General features: G+C 41.7%; 2 protein-coding genes across 8 annotated transcripts in view; both read left to right on the forward strand.

Moving 5' to 3' along the window:
• The first annotated feature begins 408 nt into the window (after positions 1 to 408).
• sugp1 (SURP and G patch domain containing 1) lies at positions 409 to 16,185 on the forward strand. Its single transcript, XM_061796780.1, has 14 exons — positions 409 to 566; positions 1,126 to 1,288; positions 1,433 to 1,536; positions 3,131 to 3,364; positions 3,524 to 3,647; positions 3,731 to 3,831; positions 6,613 to 6,736; positions 6,819 to 7,141; positions 12,456 to 12,562; positions 12,726 to 12,903; positions 13,002 to 13,108; positions 14,819 to 14,964; positions 15,566 to 15,695; positions 15,801 to 16,185. The coding sequence occupies exons 1-14, from the start codon at positions 542 to 544 to the stop codon at positions 15,825 to 15,827; spliced, it is 1,893 nt and encodes a 630-aa protein (XP_061652764.1). The 5' UTR covers positions 409 to 541; the 3' UTR covers positions 15,828 to 16,185.
• Positions 16,186 to 16,767: 582 nt separating this feature from the next.
• The window catches only part of stk11 (serine/threonine kinase 11), a 31,364-nt gene continuing 21,600 nt past the window's right edge, over positions 16,768 to 26,531 (forward strand). Inside the window, exons 1-4 of one of the 7 annotated variants that reach the window (XM_061796784.1) lie at positions 16,769 to 16,964; positions 19,297 to 19,382; positions 19,828 to 20,151; positions 25,812 to 25,895. In XM_061796784.1, the coding sequence (XP_061652768.1) occupies positions 19,868 to 20,151; positions 25,812 to 25,895 (368 nt within the window). In that variant the 5' untranslated portion in view covers positions 16,769 to 16,964; positions 19,297 to 19,382; positions 19,828 to 19,867. Of the gene's footprint in view, positions 16,965 to 17,029; positions 17,152 to 19,296; positions 20,152 to 25,811; positions 25,896 to 26,531 lie in introns of those variants that run through there. The other 6 variants (XM_061796782.1, XM_061796786.1, XM_061796785.1 and 3 more) reach the window with 6 other exon arrangements.

The raw sequence follows: 26,531 nt of genomic DNA on the forward strand, positions 1-26,531 counted from the left end.
CCACTCATCAGGAATGCATAAATATTTTCCAAAACAATTTTCTATTTTCCAAAACTGAGATATCTTGAATCTCAATAGTAGTTATTTGTATACTTTTAAAAAGCATCTAAGTCAATTGTAAATCTATTTGGTATACTACTGTATTGAAGCTAATATTCCGAAAAAATATAACGTAAGTAGTGCTCTTGTTTACGCTTGGGAACCAAAACGGAAATTCAAATAAACATCAAGAATAGCATAATTTCTTAAATAATTTTCCATTGTCAATCATCATGGACATAATTTATCACATACCTCTTAAATTCGGTTATTGTGTTTATTCTTAAACTTTAAAACGCGTGCTTGGCAAATATAAACGATATGGTACTGTTTATACTTTTATTCCGAAAAAAAACCCACATACCGGAAGTAGTTCTATTGTTTACCCTTGGGAACTTCTCCCATCTCCAAAATTCGCAAGCAAAGTAATTTCAATAGCATTGGCACAACATTGGCCTATTGTCTGTTAACGTCGTTTGCGAAATTAAATTATTTTCCTGCTATGACAATGGAGTCCCGTGATGCAGGTATATTCATTCTGTTCTGGTGAAATATGCCATGTTTTACTGCAGTTCCAGTGAATAGTTCATGTTAGCCTTCGACGTCAGCTAACATCATGTAGCCGAAAGCAACTACATTATTTGCCAATGTAACTCGCATGCGACCAGCAGTACCGGGCTGCCGTAATCATTAGTCCCGTTATCGTTCGTAATTTAGGAATTTTAAGTAGAGCCTCGAGATTCAGCAACCAAAACGGGGGACGTCGTTGCTTACGAATCCGCGATGAAATCGAAAGATTACGATTCCCCCGAATTAACAACATAGCACAATTTGTCTGATGTGTACTTATACATTTACTAACTAATTTAACAGTATGAATCTAAAATGTATGATTACCAATAAATACCAGCATACGAATAAAAACATAAATAACCACGAGGGAGTAATGAATGCCTACTTTTGATGATGGACTGGCTAGTTTGTTGTGATATTCAACTGGAGAAATGCAACCTTACGAAAAAAGTCTGTTGGAAAGTCTGTAAAAGATTCACAATCCTGCTTGTCTCTCCTCTGATGTTCCTTTAGGGAGAGGAGGATGGAAAATCAAGGATCTACAGAAACAGAAGATGAACATGAATATTATCCGCCAAGAGCAACTCATAGCTGAGAAAAAGAAGGAAATTGAGGCCAAATTGGCAGAGCAAGCCAAGATTAATGCACAAACCCCAAACAAATGTCTGCCTTCAAGGTAATAATAAAATTCTCATGTAAATATTCACCTTTAACAAACTGCAACTATTATGATTTTCAGTTATATCAACGCCAAGTGTTACATATCTGTTCCGTTGTACTGTTTGTAAATGATTAATTTCACATCCTGTGATCCCTCTAGTTCTCCCCCTATGCAAGGAACCTCCTCCAACAAGTTTTTAAATGATGGCAGCTTCTTACAGCAGTTCATGATGATGCAGAAGCAGAAACCTAACAGTGTTTCTGGTTAGTACCTATATTATAAAGGTTTTAAGTTGATGATTTTGGGTGGATTGGTTTTTGTTATTCGTATAATTGAGAATAATTTCTTTATGATCCTGCATGGTATTGCTGCTCAGTTTAGATATTTTAAAATTCTTTCCATAAGGTTATAAAAAATGTCAGCCTTATTCTCCAGTGAACTGTTTCATTGTGTTCACTGTAAGGGCTGCAACGATTAATTGGATAATTTGATCATTTTTCCACATGGACTAATGTTACTGCAGATGTACGCACCACTGTGTGTAGAAATAAGTTAGTATGATGGCGGTAACCCAGGAGGAAAGAGTCCGTAAAAGACAGAGAATGTTCAAAGTTTGGGATCATTTCACACTTAAAAAAAGAGGATTGAGTGCATTGTGTCCACTGCAAAGCAGAATTACAGTAACTAACATACCACAACAGCACATCTACGATCGCCAACACAATGTAACGTAAACGTAACGTCTTTAGTTAATTTAAGACTGTTTACCACCGATAGTTACAAGGTATTGTAATGCACCCTCAAGTCATGGAGGATGGACACAACTGCCGAGGCACTTTCAGTCACGTTTTTGAACAAATTCTATCAAAATAAACACACGATAAACATTCATACACAATGGCCCAACTGATGCCCAGCCTAGCTTAAAGTTAGCCAGTTAACAGCCAGCCACTAACCTGAGCTCACAAAAGGCGACTCTTTCATTTGCTGATGCCCACGTCACTCACCAGGACAGGCCCTGGCTTTTAAAGCCAAACACAATCAAAGCCACAGATAAGGGGCAACTGATACAAATACATTGCAACTGGCAGCTCGAGCACACTTGGAGTGGCCACTCAATACATTTTAGGAGGGAAAAAAAACATTTCTTTTTTTATTTTAAACATGGTAGAGGAAAGTGGCCAGCGCGCACACTCAGAGTGGCGCCTAGATTAATTTTAGGCGGGGAAAACAAAATTTTAAAAAAGAAATTTGGTTTTACATTTTCAAACGTGGTAGAGGAAGCATGTGGCCAACGCCCACACTCAGAGTTCCCTCTAGATTAATTTGTAAAAAATTATAACTAAGTTTACTCTCCCGTAACAGAGCAGTTTTAAGTTGCAATAATATCATTCACCACTAGATAGCAGACATCACTTACTGTACCACAAGATCTTCTCCGTCATAAAAGAAGAGTGGTGAAGCCATGATGAAAATCAGCAGGAAGAGAAGCTAATGACACAATGGCAAAAAGCTGCAGTAAGAGAAAACTCTACCAAGAAATCCCATGTGGGATTTGGCAGGTGATGCAAAGCTTTGCACATGACGCAGCCACGTTGTCACTCAGCCAGTTTTCTTGAGATGAGTGGGTGTGTAGCAACCACGAAATGGGCAGACACCTGAATAAATAGTAATTTGCTGCGTCACAAACGCACGGAAATCTGATCCGGTCGTTTTGCAAGCCTTATGCTGTTAATTGTCTTTTGCATTCAATCGACAAACCGCATAGATGTAGAATTTAAGCCACGTCACACACTAACACCCTGCTTTACTTTTTTTGTTTTATTATTTACATTTTTGAATTCATGTTTTCTCTAGGTTCCCCCAGTGACACCAAAATTCCATCGTTATCGTCAGGAGGAAACGCATTGCAAAAAAAAACAATTTTCGTCGGCAAGCGGCCTGGCGTCGGCAGCATGCTTAGCCAGTTTAAGAGCTATTCACAGTCGAAGAAGAGTCCAGTCCTCAGCCAGAGGCCAAGTGTGTTTTGTTCCCCAGATGACGAGGATGAGGAGGAAGAGATTGATTTCACAGAACTCTTAAATATGAAAGGTAAATGAAGGCCTCTGTGTTTTTCAGTGTAGCCCTGGACAACAAAATGGCTTGGACATTTCGGTTCATCCACCGCCTGCTCCGAGTGCACACTTGGCTTACGACTGACATTTTGTCACAGGTGACCTAAGAGTAAATGTACTGATAGCCTGCTTAAAGTTTCTCCCCCAGAGGACCCAGACACCAGACTCATTATCAACAAGATGGCCTCTTTTGTGGCGGAGGGGGGACCCGAGCTGGAGAGGAGGGCCAAGGATGACTACAAGGACGATCCTGTTTTCTCGTAAGTCCGAAGGACAACTTTGCTCCTCTGGGTTTATTGAACTCATAAAATATTTGAATCCCCTGTGTTTTCAACCTTTTTAGATTTTTGTATAATAGAAACAGTATGGAGTATCTCTACTACAAAAAGAAGGTTGCGCAATTGAGAAAGAATGCTCCAACGCCTGAAAACACGTCCATTAATGGTAAGGTGATATCTTCTGTCAGCCCTGATTTCTTCATATTAGAAACAGAAATATACTCTTGGAAGGGGTACATCATATTGCATTGTCATTTGCCACTACATTGATGTTATCATATTTAACAACAAGTTTGGTCTTGAACTGGTAAATTATCATTACTATCATACACAATGCTCTTCATTACACCAGGTTTTTTTTTAAACTTCAGTGGTGCCTCGACTTACAACCTACCCTACTTATAGGTTTTTTAGTTACCAGCAGTTGCCCAGTAGGTTTGTGTGTGTGTTGTTTTGAGTTGCAAGCAACATTTTGAATTACGAGTGCCAAATGGTGGGAGCAAACGTCACAATAACAGCAGTTAATGAGCAGTTATTCAAAAGAGGCCAAGTGCTTGATTTAAGATGCTAAAGCTCTAAGCTAATTCCCTTCCCAGTTAAAGTTCAAACATAAAACGAAACTACCATCTATGTTGCGGTAGTTATAACCCGATAAACAACAGATATTTGAACATAAAAAGTGCAATAACACATGTAGAGAGACAATATAACAATACTCACAGATCCACACACATACATATGTATGTATGTATATATATATATATATATATATATAATATACATACATACACACACACACAGTGGGTACGGAAAGTATTCAGACCCCCTTAAATTTTTCACTCTTTTTTTTTAATATTGCAGCCATTTGCTAAAATCATTAAAATTCTTTTTTTACTCATTAATGTACACACAGCACCCCATACTCACAGAAAAACAAAACAGAATTGTTGAAATTTTTGCAGATTTATAAAAAAAAAAAAAAAAAAACTGAAATATCACACATATCATCATCCAGGATATCCCTGTACTTGGCCGCATTCATCTTTCCTTCGATTGCAACTGGTCGTCTGGTCCCTGCAACTGAAAAACACCCCCACAGCATGATGCTGCCACCACCATGCTTCACCTTTGGGACTGTATTGGACAAGTGATTAGCAGTGCCTGGTTTTCTCCACACATACCGCGTAGAATTAAGGCCAAAAAGTTCTATCTTGGTCTCATCAGACGAGAGAATCTTATTTCTCACCATCTTGGAGTTCTTCAGGTGTTTTTGTTAGCAAACTCCATGCAGGCTTTCATGTGTCTTGCACTGAGTAGAGGCTTCCGTCAGGTCACTCTGCCATAAAGCCCAGACTGGCTGCAGTGATGGTTGACTTTCTAGAGCTTTCACCCATCTCCCGACTGCATCTCTGGAGCTCTGCCACAGTGATCTTTGGGTTCTTCTTGACCGCTCTCACCAAGGCTCTTCTCCCCCGATTGCTCAGTTTGGCCGGACGGCCAGCTCTAGGAAGGGTTTTGTTCGTCCCAAACGTCTTCCATTTAAGGATTATGGAGGTCACTGTGCTCTTAGGAAACTTAAGTGCAGCAGAATTTTTTTTTGTCACCTTGGCTAGATCTGTGCCTTGCCACAATTCTGTCTCTGAGCTCTTCAGCCAGTTCCTTTGACCTCATGATTCTCATTTGCTCTGACATGCACTGTGAACTGTAAGGTCTTATATAGACAGGGGTGTGGCTTTCCTAATCAATTCCAATCAGTATAATCAAACACATCTGGACTCCAATGAAGGTGTAGAACCATTTTAAGGATGATCAGAAGAAATGGACAGCACCCGAGTTAAATATGAGTGTCACAGCAAAGGGTCTGAATACTTATGGCTGTGTGATATTTCAGTTTTTCTTTTTTAATATATCTGCAAAAATTTCAACAATTCCATTTTTTTCTGTCAATATTGGGTGCTGTGTGTACATTAATGAGGAAAAAATGAACTTAAATGATCTGCAATATAACAAAGAGTGAAACATTTTACGTGGGTCTGATACTTTGTGCGTGTGTGTGCGTGTGTGTGTGTGTATACTATTTGTCCTCTTTTAAAAGTGACAAATATTACTGCAGTATTGTACTGTATTATACTGCCCCCGCACACACCAGAAAGAGCAGCACAATACCCATGAAATTATCAGGATGCATAAAGTGTTTAATTTGTTACATTCTATTTAATAAAAATTCCATTAAAAAAAACAAATTTTTTTGGGTGTTTTTAGGGGGTACTGACACAGATGAATAATATTTCCTTTCATTTCAACGGAGAAATGCGATTTGAGATGTGAGTGTTTTGACTTAGTTAAGCACATTCATGGAACAAATTAGACTCATATCTAGTGCTGTACTTGTACATTGCAGGTATTTGTAAACCTTTTTCATTACTAGATTACGTGAAAAATTACACAATAAATTTTCATTAAAAACATTGTTTTGATTCTGTTTTTTATCTTAGTGGTGTCCATGGTACCTACCTCCCCAGAATCAAAACTCAATATTTACCGTCTTACATCATCCTCCATGAATAAGAAATAGCCTATTGACGGACAAACCAAACATTTCCCACCCTCCTTCATTTTGTTTAATAAAGCATATTTGTCATTATTTTTTCATACAATTATAATGTAATTTTCTGAACACCATTGTAAACTAGTAATTTTAGACATGATAAGCATGTACATGTATAAATCTCACAAATTGTGGGTCAATATAAGGTATTCGTTGTCATTGTAACAATAAGTGTTTCAACAACTCAATTACCCATTCACCAGTGCTGTCCTCGTTGCTCCTCCTTCCTCTTTTTTTTATCCCCCATTAGCTCTAGACTGGTGTGATGTATGATGCCATTTGAGTATGGTACAGTAGTTGAGTGTCATTTGAGCCCCAGTACTGATAGACTGCTTAAAGTCTCCCCCTCAGTGGATGCGGAAACCCAGGAAGTGGCCGAGCAGCTGGCCAAGTTTGTGGCTGAGGGTGGCCCAGAGGTGGAAAGCATCGCTATCGAGCGTAACCGCAACAACCCTACCTTCAGGTCAGTTTCTTTAAAATCAACGTTTACTTGAACCCATTTGTTTATTTGTCTTTAACCCAGAATGCCTTTTTAATCCCGCCAGTTTTTTATTTGATCACCAACACCCAGCCAACCGTTACTACAAAGACAAGCTACAAGAGTATCGTGCTGCCGCTTCACAGACTTCCTCACCTCCAGCAGCAGAGTCCAGGGCAGAGCTGCAGAGACAAGCTGTTCTACCACAACCGCAGATTTCGTTCTCCCCGGCATTTCAGTCACCCAGTCAGGTGGAAGATACACCGCCTGTCAAACGCAAGAAGAAGAGTAGATGGGGGTCTGCAAATGACAAAGTGGAGCTTCCCATTCCTTCCATTGTCATCCCCGAAGAAATTAACGTAACAGACCCAAACTTGCCATCACTCTCTGGTACTTGTCATGCATGTACAGTATATAGCACAAACTCTTCTTATATCCAAGTTTTTGCTAAATATGGTGGATCTTAGGTTTTTGTGATTTATCCGTTCCAAAAAAATTAAAAACCGAATCGTAAAAAACTGTAGCAATATCTCCCATAAGAAATAATGCAAATCCTACAACCCCAATTCCACTGAAGTTGGGACGTTGTGTTAAACATAAATAAAAACAGAATACAATGATGTGCAAATCATGTTCAACCTATATTTAATTGAATACACTACAAAGACAAGATATTTAATGTTCAAACTGATAAACATTGTTTTTAGCAAATAATCATTAGCTTGGAATTTTATGGCTGCAACACGTTCCCAAAAAGCTGAGACAGGTGGCAAAAAAAGAAAAAAGGAATGCTCATCAAACACCTGTTTGGAACATCCCACAGGTGAACAGGCTAATTGGGAACAGGTAGGTGCCATGATTGGGTATAAAAGTAGCTTCCCTGAATTGCTCAGTCATTCACAAGCAAAGATGGGGCAAAGTTCAGCTCTTTGTGAACAAGTGCGTGAGAAAATAGTCGAACAGATTAAGGACAATGTTCCTCAATGTACAATTGCAAGGAATTTAGGGATTTCATCATCTACGGTCCATAATATCATCAAAAGGTTCAGAGAATCTGGAGAAATCACTGCATGTAAGCGGCAAGGGCGAAAACCAGCATTGAATGCCCGTGACCTTCGATCCCTCAGGCGGCACTGGATCAAAAACCGACATCAATGTGTAGAGGACATCACCACATGGGCTCAGGAGCACGTCAGAAAACCAATGTCAGTAAATACAGTTCGGCGCTACATCCGTAAGTGCAACTTGAAACTCTACTATGCAAAGCAAAAGCCATTTGTCAACAACACCCGGAAACGCCGCCGGCTTCTCTGGGCCCGAACTCATCTAAGATGGACTGATGCAAAGTGAAAAAGTGTTCTGTGGTCCGACGAGTCCACATTTCAAATTGTTTTTGGAAATTGTGGACGTCGTGTCCTCCGGGCCAAAGAGGAAAAGAACCATCCAGACTGTTATGGACAAAAAGTTCAAAAGCCAGCATCTGTGATGGTATGGGGCTGTGTTAGTGCCAATGGCATGGGTAACTTACACATCTGTGAAGGCACCATTAATGCTGGAAGGTACATACAGGTTTTGGAGAAACATATGCTGCCCTCCAAGCAATGTCTTTTTCATGGACGCCCCTGCTTATTTTAGCAAGACAATGCCAAACCACATTCTGCACGTGTTACAACAGCGTGGCTTCGTAGTAAAAGAGTGCGGGTACTTGACTGGCCTGCCTGCAGTCCAGACCTGTCTCCCATTGAAAATGTGTGGCGCATTATGAAGCGTAAAATACGACAACGGAGACCATGGACTGTTGAACAGCTGAAGCTGTACATCAAGCAAGAATCGGAAAGAATTCCACCTACAAAGCTTAAAAAATTAGGGTCCTCAGTTCCCAAATGTTTATTGAATGTTGTTAAAAGAAAAGGTGATGTAACACAGTGGTAAGCATGACCCTGTCCCACCTTTTTGGAATGTGTTGCAGCCATAAAATTCAAAGTTAATGATTATTTGCTAAAAACAATAAAGTTTATCAGTTTGAACATTAAATATATTGTCTTTGCAGTGTATTCAATTAAATATAGGTCGAACATGATTTGCAAATCATTGTATTCTGTTTTTATTTGTTTAACACAATGTTCCAACTTCATTGGAATTGGGGTTGTATTAATTTGTTCCAAACTCCCTAAAATATTAACAAAAACACGTATAAGAGAGAATAACTATAGTTATACAGAAAATAATGTTAAATAAATATAAATGACTCATGAAAGACATAAACTTGCTGTACAACCTGGCGAGATCGGCCACACATTTTATTTTTGTTCTTGCAGAGAGTTCTTTATTGAATTCTGTCGTCAGAGATGTCCCGATCCAATCACGTAATTTTCAGATGATCGGTTTCGGCTGACAAAGATGAGCTTTTTTTAAAAAAATATTTTATTTTATTTATATTAATAATATAATATGTATTTTTTTATTTTAACCCTTCCTTGAGCTGTCACCTTGTAGTGGTGGAGGGGTTTGTGTGTCCCAGTGATCCTAGGAGCTAAGTTGTCTGGGGCTTTATGCCCCTGGCAGGGTCACCCATGACAAACAGGTCCTAGGTGAGGGACCAGACAAAGCACGGCTCAAAGACCCCTAATGATGACGACAAACAATGGACTTCGTTTTCCCTTGACCGGACGTGAGTCACCGGGATCCCCCACTGGAGCCAGGCCTGGTGGTGGGGCTCGACGGCGAGCGCCTGGTGGCCTGGTGCACCCATGGGGCCCAGCTGGGCACAGCCCGAAAGCTTAACGTGGGTCCCCCTTCCGATGGGCTCACCACCTGTGGGAGGGGCCATAGGGGTCGGGTGCAGTGTGAGCGGGGCGGTGGCCGAAGGCGGGGACCTTGGCGATCCGATCCCCAGCTACAGAAGCTGGCTCTAGGGATATGGAATGTCACCTCTCTGGCAGGGAAGGAGCCCGAGCTGGTGTGTGAGGTCGAGAAGTTCCGACTCGATATAGTCAGACTCTCCTCCACACACAGCTTGGGCTCTGGTACCAGTCCTCTCGAGAGGGGTTGGACTCTCTTCCACTCTGGAGTTGCCCACGGTGAGAGGCGGAGAGCAGGTGTGGGTATACTTCTTGCCCCCCGGCTTGGCGCCTGTAAGTAGGGGTTCACCCCGGTGGACGAGAGGGTAGCCTCCCTCCGCCTTCGGGTGGGGGGACGGGTCCTGACTGTTGTTTGTGCCTATGCACCAAACAGCAGTTCAGAGTACCCACCCTTATTGGAGTCCTTGGAGGGGGTGCTGGAGAGCGCTCCCGCTGGGGACTCCCATCGTCCTGCTGGGGGACTTCAATGCTCACGTGGGCAATGACAGTGAGACCTGGAAGGGCGTGGGAGAAACGGCCCCCCCGATCAGAAACAGCGGTGTTCTGTTATTGGACTTCTGTGCTCATCACGGATTGTCCATAGCGAACACCATGTTCAAGCATAAGGGTGTGCACTTGGCACCAGGACACCCTAGGTCGCAGTTCGATGATCGACTTTGTGGTCGTGTCATCGGACTTGCGGCCGCATGTCTTGGACACTCGGGTGAAAACAGGGGCGGAGCTGTCAACTGATCACCACCTGGTGGTGAGTAGGCTCCTATGGTGGGGGAAGATGCCGGTCCGACGTGGCAGGCCCAAACGTATTATGAGGGTCTGCTGGGAACGTCTGGCAGAATCCCCTGTCAGAAGGAGTTTCAACTCCCAGCTCCGACAGAACTTTGCTCATGTTCCAGGGGAGGCGGGGGACATCGAGTCCAAGTGGACCATGTTCCGCGCCTCCATTGCTGAGGCGGCCGACCGGAGCTGTGGCCGTAAGGTGGTCGGTGCCTGTCGTGGCGGCAATTCCCGAACCCGTTGGTGGACACCAACAGTGAGGGATGCCATCAAGCTGAAGAAGGAGTCCTATCGGGCCTTTTTGGCCTGTGGGACTCCTGAGGCAGCTGATGGGTTCCGGCTGGCCAAGCAGAATGCAGCTCTGGTGGTCGCTGAAGCAAAAACTCGGGTATGGGAGGAGTTGGATGAGGCCATGGAGAAAGACTTCCGGACGGCTTCGAGGAAATTCTGGTCCACCATCTGGCGTCTCAGGAGAGGAAAGCAGTGCACCACCAACACTGTGTATAGTGGGGATGGGGCGCTGCTGACCTCGACTCAGCACGGTTTGAGTCGGTGGGGAGAATACTTCGAAGACCTCCTCAATTCCACCGACACGCCTTCCCATGAGGAAGCAGAGTCTGGCTTCTCTCGGGCGGGCTCTCCTATCTCTGGGTTTGAGGTCACCGAGGTAGTTAAAAAGCTCCTCGGTGGCAGGGCCCCGGGGGTGGATGAGATTCGCCCGGAGTTCCTAAAGCCTCTGGATGTTGTGGGGCTGTCCTGGTTGACATGCCTCTGCAACATCGCGTGGACATCGGGAACAGTGCCTCTGGATTGGCAGACTGGGGTGGTGGGACCGGAGGGTGTGTTCCAACTACAGGGGGATCACACTCCTCAGCCTCCCTGGTAAGGTCTATTCAGGGGTGCTGGAGAGGAGGGTCCGTCGGGAAGTCGAATCTCTACACCCTCGGCAGGGTCCTCGAGGGTGCATGGGAGTTCGCCCAACCAGTCTACATGTGTTTTGTGGACTTGGAGAAGGCGTTCGACCGTGTCCCTCGGGGAGTCCTGTGTTGGGTGCTTTGGGAGTATGGGGTACCGAACCTCCTGATATGACCTGTACGACCGGAGTCAGAGTTTGGTCCGCATATCCGGCAGTAAGTCGGACTCGTTCCCGGTGAAGGTTGGACTCCGCCAAGGCTGCCCTTTGTCACGGATTCTGTTCATAACTTTTATGGACAGAATTTCTAGGCGCAGCCGAGGCGTAGAGGTGTCCGGTTTGGTGGCCTCAGTATTGCATCTCTGCTTTTTGCAGATGATGTGGTTCTGTTGGCTTCATCAAGCCGTGACCTCCCACTCTCACTGGAGCAGTTCGCAGCCGAGTGTGAAGCGGCTGGGATGAGAATAAGCACCTCCAAATCTGAGACCATAGTCCTCAGTCGGAAAAGGGTGACATGCCCTCTCCAGGTCGGGGATGAGATCCTGCCCCAAGTGGAGGAGTTCAACTATGTTGGGGTCTTGTTCACGAGTGAGGGAAGAATGGAACGGGAGAACGACAGGCGGATCGGTGCAGCGTCTGCAGTGATGCAGACTTTGTATCGATCCGTTGTGGTCAAGAAGGAGCTAAGCCGAAAGGCGAAGATCTCAATTTACCGGTCGTTAAAGAAAAAGAAGCACGGAGTGAGATGTGGAAACTTTTCATGTTTAACACTGATGCCAGTCAGAGCAAGCCATGTGATACTACTAAGTCTGCAAAGCTGTACAGACCACAGGAGGAAAACAGTCTTGTGTCTTCTCCATTTCCATTTTTCTGAGATAATGCTCCCAGTTACCACTATATCACCTTTTTAAGTGATCGTTTTTTTAATAGATTTTTAAAGACACTTTAAATGTATGTGTTCAAATACATTTAAAAAAAGTGTTTTAAGAAGTTTAACAGTGTTTAACGCACGTGGGAGAGGTTTGACTTTTTTTTTTTTTTTTAAAGTCTTGATAGCGTGTGTTTTCGCCTATTGTGGGTGGGTCTGAAGCGTATCCCCTGCGATAAAAGTGGGTTCCTTGTACTTAATATTTACGTTATGTCTCGTCTCTTTTAGCTCAAGATCTTCAAGGTCTTGGTTATAAGAAGGGGAAGCCTGCGGGTCTTGTTGGTGTCACTGAACTGTCTGAAGACCAGAAGAGACAGCTAAAAGAGCAACAAGAGGTACTTAGTTTTTCATACATACTATCTGAGGGGGAAAAAAGCACTAACTCCAACTCCGCAAAGAAAAAGAAACATCACACCTGTTATGTCCTTGACAATGTTATTCTACCTTGTAGTGCATTTACATACTGTTAATTGAATGTTTTTTCTCCACACGTTGTAGATGCAAGAGATGTTTGACATCATCATGAAGCACAAGCGTGCAATGGCCGAGATGCAGATGATGTGGGAAAAGGCCATAAAAGACCATCAGCACGAGTATGACAGTGACGAAGAGGTGGACCAGGCGGCTGGCACCTGGGAGCATCGTCTCCGAAAAATGGAAATGGAGAAGACACGAGGTCAAGTTGACAATAATTCGGAGGCATTTTGAAAACCGGCATTTAATTTATATTACATTATGAATAATGTTGTTCCTTTGTTGTTCCGATTTCTTCAGAGTGGGCAGAATCTCTGACAGACATGGGCAAAGGGAAACACTTCATTGGAGACTTCCTCCCTCCTGAGGAGCTAGAGAAGTTTATGGAGACTTTTAAAGCACTCAAGGTCAACTCTTGTTGGAATTGTCTTTGGATAAACAAGGAAGAATGTTGCAGTTTTTATCTTTCTGTTACTTACAGTAATTAGGCACAGCTACCCCAGCTAAAACACATTTTAGTTTTCGATACTATAGTATTCCACTGCATCATATTTTTAAAGAGGTATTATTCAATATTGGCAGCAGTGGGATAGTGGTTACTTGCAGGGCTGAAACGATTACTCAAATAATTTGATGGCAAAAATTAAGTGGAAGCCAAATCTCTGCCTCAAAGCTTCGCAGTGATCATTTTTCCACAGTTGCTAATGTTACTGCAGACTCATCCACCACTCCATGCAGCGATAAGTTGGCACGATGGCAGCCATCCAGGAGGAAAGCGTTCCTAAGACAGTGCGAATGTACTACTGTGTGTGTGTGTGTGTGTGTTTGTTTTTGTGTGTATGATTTTTGGCATGGCGGCACGGTGGACGACTGGTTAGAGCGTCTGCCTCACAGTTCTGAAGACCGGGGTTCAATCCCTGGCCCCGCCTGTGTGGAGTTTGCATGTTCTCCCCGTGCCTGCATGAGTTTTCTCCGGGCAGTCCGGTTTCCTCCCACATCCCAAAAACATGCGTGGTAGGTTAATTGAAGACTCTAAATTGTCCATAGGTGTGAATGTGAGTGCGAATGGTTGTTCGTTTATATGTGCCCTGCGATTGGCTGGCAACCAGTTCAGGGTGTACCCCGCCTCCTGCCCGATGATAGCTGGGATAGGCTCCAGCAGGCCCGCGACCCTAGTGAGGAGAAGCGGCTCTGAAAATGGATGGATGGCTGAATTTTTGGTATGATCACGTGTCATAAAACCAGTTAATATATTTGTTCTCTTCCATTGTTTTTTTATGCCTAGATTTTACAATATACTGCTACTTTTCTTTATTAAACACTTTATTTTTGGGGTGTTTTTGGGGGTACTTGAACATTTTCATTTAAATAGGGAAATGTATTTTGAAGTACAAGTGTTTCGAGATAAGAACATGTTGTGCGGAGCAGTGATTTTCAACTGGAGGGTCGGGATCCAAATATGAGTCGCGGACAACTATTAAAAAAATTACATATTCCTATTCTGATTTTTTCGGTACAGTGCAGAGGTTCAATAAGTTCCCATACGGAACACAGTGGACAAGTGACAAGAAATGTTACTTCTTTGTTCTCTAGCCACTAGTTTTCTCTGTGAACAAATACAGTGCAGCTCAGCCTTTGGCTGGCAGATGTCATTGCAAGGAATATGCCTTTAGTGCTTGGCGGTACAGCAAACTCATTTGAAATGGCATTTTAAAATGTCATATACATTAAAGTGGGTCGTGACTTTGCAACAACAGGTAAATGCAGGTCCCAGGGAGAAAGTAGTTGAGAACCACGAGTGTGGAGTTTGGATGTAATCCCCATGCTTTTGAAATGCTCCACCATTTCAAAAATATGCATGTTAGAGTGTGGTATAGAAAATGGACAGCTATTATTTTGCGCCTCTTGTGCCTTTAGAGAAAGTTAACTACATTTTTCGTGTAAATCAAGGACATTTAACTTTTTTTATATATAACAAATGACCCTTAAAACCCTTCTAACAAGAGTGTTAAATTTGCTTATCTTTTGTCAATGCTTCTCATTTGTCCTTTTTGTCTTTCCCGTGAAGATAAAAAGAGCAACAATGGCATTAATGCACAGCTTCTACCCCCTTGCAGGAGGGGCGGGACCCAGATTACTCTGAATACAAAGAGTTTAAATTGACGGTGGAGAATCTCGGTTTCCGTATGCTGATGAAGATGGGCTGGAAGGAAGGTGAAGGCCTCGGCAGTGAGGGACAGGGCATCAGGGCTCCTGTCAACAAGTGCGTAATCTTCTTTAGAATTGTGTATCCTTTTATCTCAACCATTTGATTTGTATCAAGTTACATGACCATGTCACACAGTACAGAAACCCAAGTATTGATTATGTCACAATCCATTTTATTATGTCCTAGTGGGTAGATACAGTGAATTCATCGTGTGTGTGCGTGTGTGTGTGTGTGTGTGTGTGTGTGTGTGTGTGGATGGGGTGAGTTTTACAACAGTTGCGCAGTGGGAAAACCTTTATGCGACAAGGAAAAATTGTAAGCTACTTGGTTGGATAGTGTGATCGTTTATGCGTGTCTATTTTTCCCCCAACTCTCTCTTTGCTTTTTATGTCAAAGAATAGGACAAACGTCATCTTAAGATACAGTGGCTCTTTTCAGGAAAGTTGATTTATTTTGGTATTTTAAAATAACCCAATAAAGAACTACTGTTTGTGTTACAGTAAACAAAGAAGAAGCCACTGCCTTTTGTGAAGCTTTACATTTATTTATTTTTTTAATCCCTTTTACTGGTGCTTACAAAGACACTTTTGACATTATCTAATACTTTCTTGGCTCTAAGAAACTGACTTTAAAGTGGCTTTGTGACCCTTTGTAGGGGAACTACAGCCATGAATGGCGCAGGGTTCGGTGTCGACCGTCCAGCTGAGCTGTTAAAAAGCGATGATGAGTATGACGCTTTTAGAAAGAGGATGATGCTTGCCTACCGTTTTAGGCCTAATCCACTGGTAACCTAATGTCTTCTGATTTTTCTATACTATAACACCATGAATGTGTACCAACACCTGTAGGTACTCATCACTGAATGTAATCAAATGTTTTTGTTTTCACAGAATAATCCACGGAGACCATATTACTGACAGAAGACAGCTGTTTATGGAGAAGGGGGGGGGGGGGGGGGGGGGAGCTGCCACTCAGCTCAGTTGTATAATTTTATTTTATTGCACAATTGAAATATTGACAGTGTGTGTGTGAGTAGGATAACAAGTGTGATTCCCCCTAAATGTTAGATTTCATTGAGGTTTGAATATCCCAACTACTTCTGTATCACAATCGAATTACTGTGTTTCACCAGAAATAATTAAAGACCCACAGTACATGTATGTGTCTCCCACATTTATTCCATCTTCAGTGACGCTCCAGTTTCAAAGCCTTCCTTTTGTTTCCTCATTCTTGGCAGCTTTAATTACATTTTTCAATAAAACCATATTACTACAATCTGGAGTTGTCTGAGATTCCTGAGAAGATGTTTGTACTTTTATTAAGTAAGGACTAAGATGTTCAGTATGTTCAGGCATTTACCCCTGTATGTTAACTATTATCAACAATATTAATGTCCCTGGTTCTGAACATGAGGGATTGCTGTTTGGAGGAGCCTCGTCGTGAGTAAGGTGACAGATAAGTGAAATCAGACCTTCACGATGCCATTCTCCAGGGGGCTTACTCGGGATAATTATAACTCTTGAAACCCCAGCCAAGCAAAAGTCACTCTCGAATTGGCTAAGGCATCAATAAGAGGCCACTTAAGCCTTACTGTCTAAAGCTAACAAATGCTTCCCATAGTGCTGTGGAAAAAATAAACAAGCGTTCCCACTACACAGTGAATCTGTTTTCAAGTGATGAATGAAATCAGCGCGTATTTTGCAAATGAATGCTTTCCACCCTAGAGGAGATGAGCGCGTCCTGAATGTTTCCGACACAGCGATTATGTAGAAAAGTGTTTTGTCCATGTATTTGTTTGTCGCTCCTTGACTTGGCAAACTTTGATTTGACGCAGTAACGCGCTCACTGACAGTGCGAGTTGACCTGAGTTTTGGGGGGTGGGGGGGAGGTAAACAAGATGGCGACAACCTGACTGGCAAGAGTAATACGAAGAGTCCGGAAAGAAAATAATTGATATGCAACTTGGTTTGAGTCACACTTTTGTTATTTTGAAAACGGACATATGAGAAGCAAATAAAAGCCTGCAACTGAGCAAAGATTCACGCGTGTTTTAGGTGAGTTTTTTTTTTTTTCCACACCGGAGGAGTTGGCGATGAACTAGCTGTTAGCTTGCATTAGCTGGATTTATCTGGATGCTTGCTTCCCGGTGCCAATTGCTGCTGTTCTCGTGAGGGCATGATGTGGGTCTGCTCTGGTTTAGGATAAAGCTTGACACAACAACTCTTTTTCCCAACATCACCGGTAAATAAAAAGCGCTCGGCTTGACGTTTGTAAATGGCAGTGATGGCTAGCTAGAGCTGCATGTCACCGCTAGCTTCACTTGTGTGACGACGTTTTCACGCATCCCAAATAACGCTCGCTTTTTGCACTTCGTAGGAATGTATTTTTCTGGAAAGTTTGTGGACAGGCTATGTTTCACGAATGCGTGCTGTGAAAGGAGCAGCATTGTTAAAAGTACAGTACGGCAAGCTAGTTCATTCAACCAGATGTGCTACGTTAGCATTCTGCCTAGCTCATAGTTGTACCTGAGCATATATTGTCACTGCGGCATCATATTAATTTTGCTTTCAATGCTCTAACTATTGTATATCATTATTACTATTATTTTTCGGAAACCGATTTTCTCACCAGCAATCCCAATAACGGTGCGTCTTATGTTATGATTGGCTCCCAATGGGGATAACTTTTTTTGTCACTTGAGTTTTTAAGTTTTATGAACAACATTATAACGTACTAAAGATACAACACAAAACAAACCGAAGAAGAGTTCATAAGGCAACAAAAGTCCTGGGTGTCAGCAGAGTCTATTGCTTTTGTCTATTTGCTTTTCTCACTTTTTGTCTTAGTGTTAATTTTTCCCATCCGAAAGATTTATTCAATTGTGGCTATCCACTGGTCCTTTGGTGGAATAGATACCTTCCCACAGTTCCTTGTTATTAAGGTTTGTGCTGCTATCAACAAGGAATGTTCCAGACCACTTTTTTCAGACTGTACAAGTACTCACTCAAGTACTCACCAATACCGATACCACTTACCACTAGTATTTTTGATACCTAATTTTTTAATGAACACAATTACAGATAATCCACTATGCTGAACGTCCCATGACCAAACCCAGAAAATGGGATAGCTGACTACCTGTGTATGCTACGCTAACAAGCATTATTACGGTTTGATTACCTGATTGTTTGAAGTCCTTGCTAAAATGTTGTATTCTTTATAGCTGGTGTCTTCATGTATATCATTCATTTATACAAATATGATATAATTATGTAAACACGAACAAAGCCTAAACATAAAATATTTTCATCTTTAGTCGCTTTGTGTTGACACATTGTGTTAATGACACAGACGTTTAAAAGTCCTACGGTAGCTTTGTCACTGCCCCGTTTGCCAGTCACACGAATCGGGAGGAAGTGCTTGGACTCGTTTTGCCAAATGCAGAAGTAGGTTGCGCATATAACGGATTGTAAACAAAGCACACGTTGAATCGATGATGTGACAAATCACTGCAGTGTAGCGGCAACTAATGGCGAGGAGGATTTACTCGGTCAAATTTTGGGGGGGCCTTAAGTATCGGTTGGCCTTAAGTATCGGTGGCTGGTATCGGCAACCTTTACAGGTACCTGATATCTTAATTTAAGGCCATATCAGCCCAATACCGTTACCTGTTGTCCTTATTCCCCCATCACCACTATTAACATTACTTTAACCAGATATTTATCCCTTTTAAGAATAGTAGTGTCCTAAAAGTTGCATACACACATAATATAAGGATTCAAATGTAATTATCCCAATACCTGACACATAACATTACCAAATTTCAACTTTGGGGTAATTAAAAAACAAACACACAAGATTCTTCCAGGCAAATTCCTTCCACGTTCCGAGAGCAGGTGGTTCCACATATTTAGCCAATCTACAGTGCCGTGAAGAAATCAAATATCAAATTCTTATATTTTTGTATTGTTTCCCCACTTTAATGTTTAAGATAATCAAACAAATGTAAATAGACAAATATAACCCAAGTGAACTTAAAATGCTGTACTTAAATGGTGATTGAATTTATTAAGGGAGAAAAAAACTATTCAAAGTTACCTGGCCCTATGTGAAAAATAATGGCTCCCTAAACCTAATAACTGGTTGGGCCATCCTCAGCAGCAACAACTGAAATCAAGCAATGAGTGTTTCACATCTCTGTGGAGATATTTTGGCCCACTCTTCCTTGCAGAATATTTGGAATTCAGCAAAGATGGAGGGTTTTTGTTTTTCGCATTTATAACATGTAATAACCCAAAGACTGCTGTCTTTGTATGCTTTAGTTATGATTTAAATAACTCAGCACCATGTATTTTCATTAATGGTTTAAATGAACCTTGTTTCCAGGCATCCGGAACCAGGGTGGCATGGAGGACACCTGAGGCTCGGAGGAGCACACTTTTGGACGGCTTGGTCTTCCTACAGAAGCCCAGGTGACACCGCTGCATGAAGTTAGCAGTGGAAGTGTGTTTGGATGAAGTCCAGCTGTACAGGCTTGTGTGTCCTAAGGCAGCATGGATCCTTGACAGAAATGTTGTGCTACATTGCCTTAAACCAGGGCTTGTTGCCCCTACATAAGGCTGAATTGTATTAAATCCATACATAGCTGAGGGTAGAAAACAAACAAAAAAATATATTTTTTTGTTGAAGTGCATTTGTCTCAAACAAAAGGCACAACGTAAACACTAAGACAGTAGACCCAATACATTTTCACCTTAGTGTGCAACTTTTGATTTAATAGAACAATAATGTTTACAAATCTGGTCTGATCCCCATCCCAGCCTAATTTCTCCCTCGCCCACGTTCAGTATTTATCATTATTACCTCTCATTTTCGGACCAAGAGGTTAACATTGGATTTCTCTCCGGCACCAAGAAGATTTGTACTTTGTACAGGAGGCTCAATCGGTGGATCAGTCATGAGTATCGGAGAGATACATCACCTGAACTACCTGAATGAAAATGAACTGATGGAGATGGACACGTTCATTCACCGCATCGACTCCACCGAGGTGATTTATCAGCCGCGCAGGAAGAGAGCAAAGTTGATAGGAAAGTACTTGATGGGGGATCTGCTGGGGGAAGGATCATATGGCAAAGTGAAAGAGATGCTGGACTCAGAAACCCTCTGCCGCAGAGCTGTCAAGATACTGAAAAAGAAGAAGCTGAGGAGGATTCCAAATGGAGAAGCCAATGTGAAAAAGTGAGTGTCCTGACTTGTTGTTTAACATGATGCTCAAATAATGTATATAAATATCATAACTTCTAGGACTGAAACAATTGAATAACTTGAATAGCTCCATTACAAAAAAGTAGAAGGAACAGGAAAGCTTCACTTGGATCATTTTTCCATGCATAGTAATGTTACATGCACCACTCCATGTGGAAATAAATTTGCACGATGGTGGCTAACCAGGAGGAAAAAAGTCCATAAAAGACAGAATGTCTAAAGTTTGTTACCATTTAAAACTTACAAAAGAATAAAGTCGATACACCATAGTTGGGCTAATGGAAATTAGCATCGATATAATGGTAATTATAAACATTCAAGCAACTGCTACTTTAACACGCACGGAGCAGCAACACATACAAGCAGAGCATACAAAAGTACTCACAAGTGTATATTGTCTCGGTTGTATGGGAGCCAAGACTATTGACTACTACTACTACTACTACTACTGCTGCATGTCTTACAGTAGACCTCAGTGCAGCCCGGCATGTTGCGGCACAATGGGGTGGTACTCTGAAGATGCGCAACTCTAAATTCGGACTTGCTTCAATACTAAACGTTTGCTTAGAGTCTGCGATATAGAGGAGATGCAAATGATAAACTGTGATATCGCTGAGGAACACTGTATAGAGAAACTACCAAACCAATTTCTAAAAAATGTTCTTATTTGATATACCTTTAAAAACTTATTTTGCTCTGAACAGAGGCTGTTGTTTCTGTTTTTATGGTTGTCTATCAGCAGCAGACCCATGAGCTGCTGCATATTAGCCTCTGGCCAGTTCACTCAGAAGTGTCAGCTATTACAGCTAACGTTACGTCATATAGCAGAGACTTAAATAGTACTCTCTGCTGTTTTATGGCTGGTTGGGTCTGTGGTCGTGATTCTGAGATGGTTACGGTGATTACGATACGGTTGTTACCACAGCTTGAACCATGGTGACAGTCAGCCAGAGCATCTGTCACCATGAGTTTAAACTGTGTACATTAGTTCAGTCTCTAGAGAGGAATACTGTGTGACTTTATTGTATATTAACAGATCATGGCGTAATTTGTCCATTTGCTTTAACCTGTAGTGATCATCATGCAATGTGAGTGCAAGGACATGGATAAAAAAAATAATAAAATATTTAAAACAAAGGATAAATAGTGCGGCGGCACGGTTGCCGACTGGTTAGAGCGTCAGCCTCACAGTTCTGAGGAGCGGGATTCAATCCCCGGCCCCGCCTGTGTGTAGTTTGCATGTTCTCCCCGGCCTGCGTGGTTTTCTCCAGGCATTCCGGTTTCCTCCCACATCCCAAAAACATGCACGTTAATTGAAAACTCTAAATTGCCCGTAGGTGTGAATGTGCGTGCAAATGGTTGTTTGTTTGTATGTGCCCTGCGATTGGCTGGCAACCAGTTTAGGGTGTACCCTGCCTCCTGCCCGATGATAGCTGGGATAGGCTCCAGCACGCCCACGACCCCAATGAGCAGAAGCGGCTCAGAAAATGGATGGATGGATAAATAGTGCAAGAAGACATAGAATATAATTGTATTCTAAGTAGTGTAACAATATAATTGTAGTCTTAAATAGTAGTATTAGTGGTGTCATTAGTAGTAGAATAGTTGAGATGTATCACTTAAACATACTTCCTTGACACCTATTGCTAATTTCCTTTGAGCCAGGACTTTAGCGGCATCTCAGGGCATGACAGAGTGGTGCTCAGCGTTTTTAATATACACTGATTGAAGTCGTACCACTCGTGTTACGGATTCTGACGAATAGCCTCTCATTAAGGGATGCAAATATTTTTTTAGTTTTGAGTGAGTTTGCGATATTTTTCTCTTCTTTCTGACATAGGTTATAGGTTGACAAAACTGCAATGTGAAACAAACAAGCATTATTAATAATTTGTCTTCCCACATCTCATTGTCTCCCTCTTGCAGTGGCTGAAATAAGTATTTAACAGGTCACCATTTTTCTCACTAAATATACTTCCAAAGGTGCTTTTGACCTGAAAATTTCACCAGATGTTGGGAACAACCCAAGTAATCCTTACATACAAAGAAAATAGAACAAATAAGCTCAGAAATGAAGTTGTGTGTAATAATGTGAAATGACACAGGGAAAAGGTATTGAACACGCCAGCTGGTATTTATTTAATACTTTGTACAAAAGCCTTTGTTTGCAATGACAGCTTCAAGATGCCTCCTGTATGGAGAAACTAGTCGCGTGCATTGCTCTGGTATGATTTTGGCCCATTCCTCCACACAAGCAGTCTTCAAATCATGAAGGTTCGGTAGGCTTCTTTTATAGACCCTGAGTTTCGGTTCTTTGCATAGATTTTCGATTGGATTCAAGTCAGGTGATAGGCTTGGCCATTCTAGCAGCTTTTATTTTTTTCTTTGAAACCAATCTAAAGTTTCCCTGGCACTAAGTTTTGGATCATTGTCCTGATAAAATGTCCACCCTTGTTTAATTTTCATCATCCTCATAGATGGCAGCAGATTTTTGTCAAGAATGTCTCTGTACATTTGCCCATTCATCCTTCCTTCAATAATGTGAAATTTACCAGTACCATTTTCTAAAAAGCAGCCCCACACCATCATGTTCCCACCTCCGAATACTCACTGTTTTCCTTGTGACAACAGTACCTACTAATTCCAGGTCTATTTGAAGCTCTCCACAGGAGGTCATTGGCTCTTTGACAACTCTTCTGAATATTCTTTGCTCTCCTCTGTCAGAAATCTTGCAAGGAGCACCTGATCAAGGCAAATTTATGGTAGTATGATTGGCTTTCCACTTACGTATTATGGCCCCAACCGTGCTCACTGGAACGCTCATAAGCTTAGATATACGCCTGTAACCAAAGCCATCATTATGTTTTGCAACAATTAGTTTGCGATGGTCTTGAAACAGTTCTCTGCTCTTACCCATCATGAGATGTGTCTTGACTCACACCTTGGCAATGAGACTTTTATGTAGGCCATCAATTAGGACTGAACCAGCTAATATTCATTTGCACTGACAAGGGGTTGGATTGGTGTTTGATTATTGATAGATTTTAGGTGTTGTCTTGGCTTTCCATGCCTTTTTGCACCTCTCTTTCTTCATGTGTTCAATACTTTTTCCCTGTGTCAGTTCACATTTTTACACACAACCTAATTTATGAGCTTATTTGTTCTACTTTCTTTGTATGTATGGATTACTTGGGTTGTTCCCAACATCTGGTGAAGTTTTCAGGTCAATAGCACCTTTGGATGTATATTTAGTGAGAAAAATGGTGACGCTAATTATTTATTTCAGCCGCTGTATCTGTCTTATTGCCCTCTGATTCAGCATTTCTGGATTTCCAATTTTCTTGCAGAATATCAGAGGATTTAATCACACCACACATCATTAAATATTACTGCAACCTGCACTAATTATAGAGGAAGCACTAGGGAGCCGTCGCACAAGTTCACGAAGGGAAGAAAGTCTTCAAGATGGCATGTATAAAGAGCGCAAACAGTACATCTGTTCTATTTGGTGGAGGTCTCAAGCAGGATCCTTGAGCCTGTCGAGGCCTGTGTATATGTGGATGTCGTCGTGTCTCCCTTTGCTCTCAGTTCTGTCGACTAAGCAATGTCATTTCCATGACAACGTTCAAGGCAAGACACGCCTTTTTTGGGAATGATATCTGCGCACCTTCTACTAGATAAACACCAGTACCGTGAAGATGCATGTCAATCAGCTCTTTATAAGAGATGCCTTCAGAATCAGCTCTGAATTTATTTTAATTTAAATAAATGTAGTTTTATTATGCATGTGAATAAACGAGGGAGTGGGGGGGGGGGGCTGTCTGGTATTTGCTGAGAATCTTGTCTATTCACTTTTTGTGCTCAGGCTAAATCAATAAATCAAAATCATTCCACCATCTGTTGGAATGATGGTGTTGTTAGGTTAAATTCATTGATAATGCTTTTTAGTCTGTTTGAGATGTTTTGTTTTGTTGGCAGTCCTTGAATGCACCGCATACACTCTCAAAAGTGAAACTCCAAATATATTTCTGTTTCTTTCCCGATGCAGCTACTAATACTATTAGTAGTAACCCGTGTAGTTTACGTTTGACGTGACAATTTGGCTGTATTCCCTAACTTTTATTATTTTGTGTGTGCCTGTGTGTGAATTCCATAAGTTGAGTGTTATGACATAATACTATTTGTGTTAAGTGTTAGTGCATATAGTTTGCCAATGTAAGATTTCACGTCAGTTTGTGCTAGCGTGGTATTTAGTATGTTGTACTAGTATGCTAGCTATTACTATTGACGAGCTTCATGTGAAGGTGATTTGTTTGTGTTGCATAATTTAACTAATTCACTGCCAGATGTTTTAAGAGGGGCGGCACGGTGGCCGACTGGTTAGAGCGTCAGCCTCACAGTTCTGTGGTGCGGGGTTCAATCCCCGTCCCCGCCTGTGTGGAGTTTGCATGTTCTCCCCGTGCCTGCGTGGGTTTTCTCCGGGCACTCCGGTTTCCTCCCACATTCATTGGAGACTCTAAATTGCCCGTAGGCATGACTGTGAGTGCGAATGGTTGTTTGTTTGTATGTGCCCTGCGATTGGCTGGCAACCAGTTCAGGGTGTACCCCGCCTCCTGCCCGATGACAGCTGGGATAGGCTCCAGCACGCCCGCGACCCTAGTGAGGAGAAGCGGCTCAGATAATGGATGGATGGATGTTTTAAGAGGTCCCCATATTGTCGGTCATCTTAAATCATTGTGACTGATTTTTCAAGACCCACAGAATAGTCTCCTCTGTGACTATGGAAGCACCAAACCTACCAAAACTAAGAGTAGACTCTCTTCTTTCACCACAAAAAAGGTTTGTTTCCCTGACTCACTGCCTGGCTCGAATTTAACGTCAGTGGCTTTATTTTTTTGCATGGCTTTCGCCACTGACTCCATGAACTGCGTCATCTTCTATCACAATCGCGACACACAATTTCTACTAACTACTGTGGGACATACTCTGTTTATACCATACATATAGTATACATACTCTATGTGAGTGTGAGGTGACTAAACTTCAACTTCCAACGTGTTGGCATTTCTCTCCCTAACAATTGATGGGACGAGCCAAGATTCTTCCCCTAATCTTTACTCAAAATTACTGCAACGCCACTGGAATGTATTCAACATTACAGTTTTCTACAAACTTGGTATTAACACAGAACCGAACATTGGAATCCTATTGACAACTATAGACGTCCATGGCAGTGAATGAGTTACCTACTGAATACAGTTGTTTATGTAACATGGGTTCATGATTGTGTACATTTCTAGATGCATGGTGTTGGTGCTTTGTGGTCCTCCCTATTTTAAGTGCTTTGCTGCCATCTCATGGCATCTATACACAATTACAAACCCCTTCTAGGCAGGCTGGTGTCAATTATTTGCAGATTTTCACTACAGTATTTGCAGCAGGTCTCAGTCCCTATCCCCCAGGAATAGTGGGGGTTCACTGTATTATAAACTCTCACAGCTTAGTGATGAATGTTGAACTTCCCTGGGGTTTTGACATGGTGGTTTTGAGTGTTTGTAAAAATATTGTAAGTAACTAAATGTTCATCTAAAACCCTTTGATTAATCATTTCCATGTTTTTGTCTTATTTACAGGGAGATTCAGCTGCTAAGAAGACTCCAACACAAGAATGTGATTCAGTTGGTGGACGTTCTATACAATGAAGAGAAGGAGAAAATATATCCTTAATCCTCTTGATCCCTTTTTAAGGGGTTTGGTAGCGTTCTTCTTTTGTAAACGTCTCACTTCAATTATTAAAAGCTAGGTAAAAGATACACAGAGATTGCTGTTCGTTAGGTACACATGTATGTTTATTGTAAATAGATACAAAATGCCTCTTAGATAAAGGAAGTTACCAGAATAGTGCAAACAAATGCGCAGTTGTACACCACCGCAAATTACAACCACAATTATAAATGTACTTTTAATTAGGGCTGCACGATATGGGAAATAAATGACTTTTATTCATTTATTTATTTATTTTTATAACCCTGCGATGTGAAATAATACAGGATCAGTGTTGGGAATGTTCTGTTCATCGTTCCAAAAATGAACTAGTGCAGTTTTATATTCAAAATTTTGAACTAAATTTACCAAAAACGAACTAGTTCATAGTTATTTTTTGTTCCGCCCATATGTTGCTGATGGGCTGTTACCCTCAAAATACAGCCATTTCATTTCCCCACTGTTGCTACACATTCAGTCCACACTTATAGCCAGCTGCAGCTTTCACCCTACAATTTCCAAATATGAGGAAAAACGTTTTACTTAAATGGTGTTTTTAAAATGAGAAATTAAAACAAAATCAGGATTTT

The sequence above is a fragment of the Phyllopteryx taeniolatus genome, chromosome 14 (genome assembly GCF_024500385.1).
Source record: "Phyllopteryx taeniolatus isolate TA_2022b chromosome 14, UOR_Ptae_1.2, whole genome shotgun sequence".
NCBI lineage: Eukaryota > Metazoa > Chordata > Actinopteri > Syngnathiformes > Syngnathidae > Phyllopteryx > Phyllopteryx taeniolatus.